This window comes from Perkinsus marinus (assembly GCF_000006405.1).
Source record: "Perkinsus marinus ATCC 50983 genomic scaffold scf_1104296940858, whole genome shotgun sequence".
Taxonomy (NCBI): domain Eukaryota; phylum Perkinsozoa; order Perkinsida; family Perkinsidae; genus Perkinsus; species Perkinsus marinus.
Genome location: NW_003212682.1, coordinates 1 through 959, shown reverse-complemented (window position 1 = coordinate 959; position 959 = coordinate 1). Strand labels below are relative to the sequence as shown.

The following is a 959-nucleotide window of genomic DNA, read 5'->3' as shown; positions in this document are numbered from 1 at the left end:
TTCCGCTTCACTCGAGGTCTTTGTGAGCTCTAGGGGACCGCAACTGGTCTATTGTGATGCCGGCTGTTATGGTTGCCATGGCCGAAGCCTAGTAGACTATAAGCAGGTATTCCTCGATTTGGTCCGGCTAGAGCTACGCTCACAATTGACAAGGTGAGATTGACTGCGTGAGGATGCTTCCAATGAACTTCATTCCTTTCAGCAGCACCTCAGCTTCGCCTCGTTCCCTCTCTAATACTGACCTCACGAACGAGATCGAACGTCGTATCGGCCTTGTTGGACAGAGGCTGGACTTCATCGCTCAACCAGGTGGTGATATTAGAACCTATGCTCACCATGTGACAGAGCTCATCGAGAGGGCACGCAGTGGTGACGACATTGCCGCTGTCGCTAGCTACGACTGGCTGCCTTGGTTATGATGATGCTTCATCATTCAGACGTAAATTCATATATAATGCTGTACCATTCCATCACCCTATATTTCTCTATTGGACAGATCAGCCACTGTTGGGGTTGTTCACTTTGGCTGGCGGACACTAGTCGTAGAGCTTTTACCCTCCCCACTCTTATGAGCCCCCTTGTCTACCCTACTAGCCCTCCACCCGTCATCTTATTGGCTGCGGCCAAGCCCTTCGCAAAGGAGGCGGTGACTGCAGTAAGTCAGGCCTGCGATGAGTTGGGCTTCAAACTGAAGCAATTACAAGGGTATTCTGCTCCTGCGCCGATGGCTTGTGTGAAACGATGCGCAGATACAAATCAACTGATGAACTTTACGCAGCCCTGCCCGGCTGCATTGGATGTATTGTTCGATCGGATAAGGTGAATACTGACTTCTTTGACCATGCACCGGTGAGCCCACTGCAGTCTCGTACATGGAGTACGTGGTGCCAACTTAGGACCTACAAGTGGTCGTCAGAGCGGGCGCTGGCTACGATAATATTGACTTGAATGAAGCTACC

The 959-nt window shown here is 51.0% G+C and overlaps 2 protein-coding genes across 2 annotated transcripts; both read left to right on the top strand.

The window, feature by feature from the left end:
• Nucleotides 1–182: 182 nt before the first annotated feature.
• On the top strand, nucleotides 183–419 carry Pmar_PMAR021251 (hypothetical protein; the record flags this gene model as incomplete). Its single annotated transcript, XM_002781921.1, has 1 exon — nucleotides 183–419. The coding sequence occupies one exon, from the start codon at nucleotides 183–185 to the stop codon at nucleotides 417–419; it is 237 nt and encodes a 78-aa protein (XP_002781967.1).
• A 149-nt stretch (nucleotides 420–568) lies between these two features.
• Pmar_PMAR021250 (hypothetical protein) lies at nucleotides 569–849 on the top strand (the record flags this gene model as incomplete). The annotated part of the gene is made up of 2 exons (XM_002781920.1): nucleotides 569–705; nucleotides 750–849. Coding segments are annotated over 2 exons (237 nt in total), but the record flags the coding sequence as incomplete, so codon positions are not given.
• Between the last annotated feature and the right edge of the window lie 110 nt (nucleotides 850–959).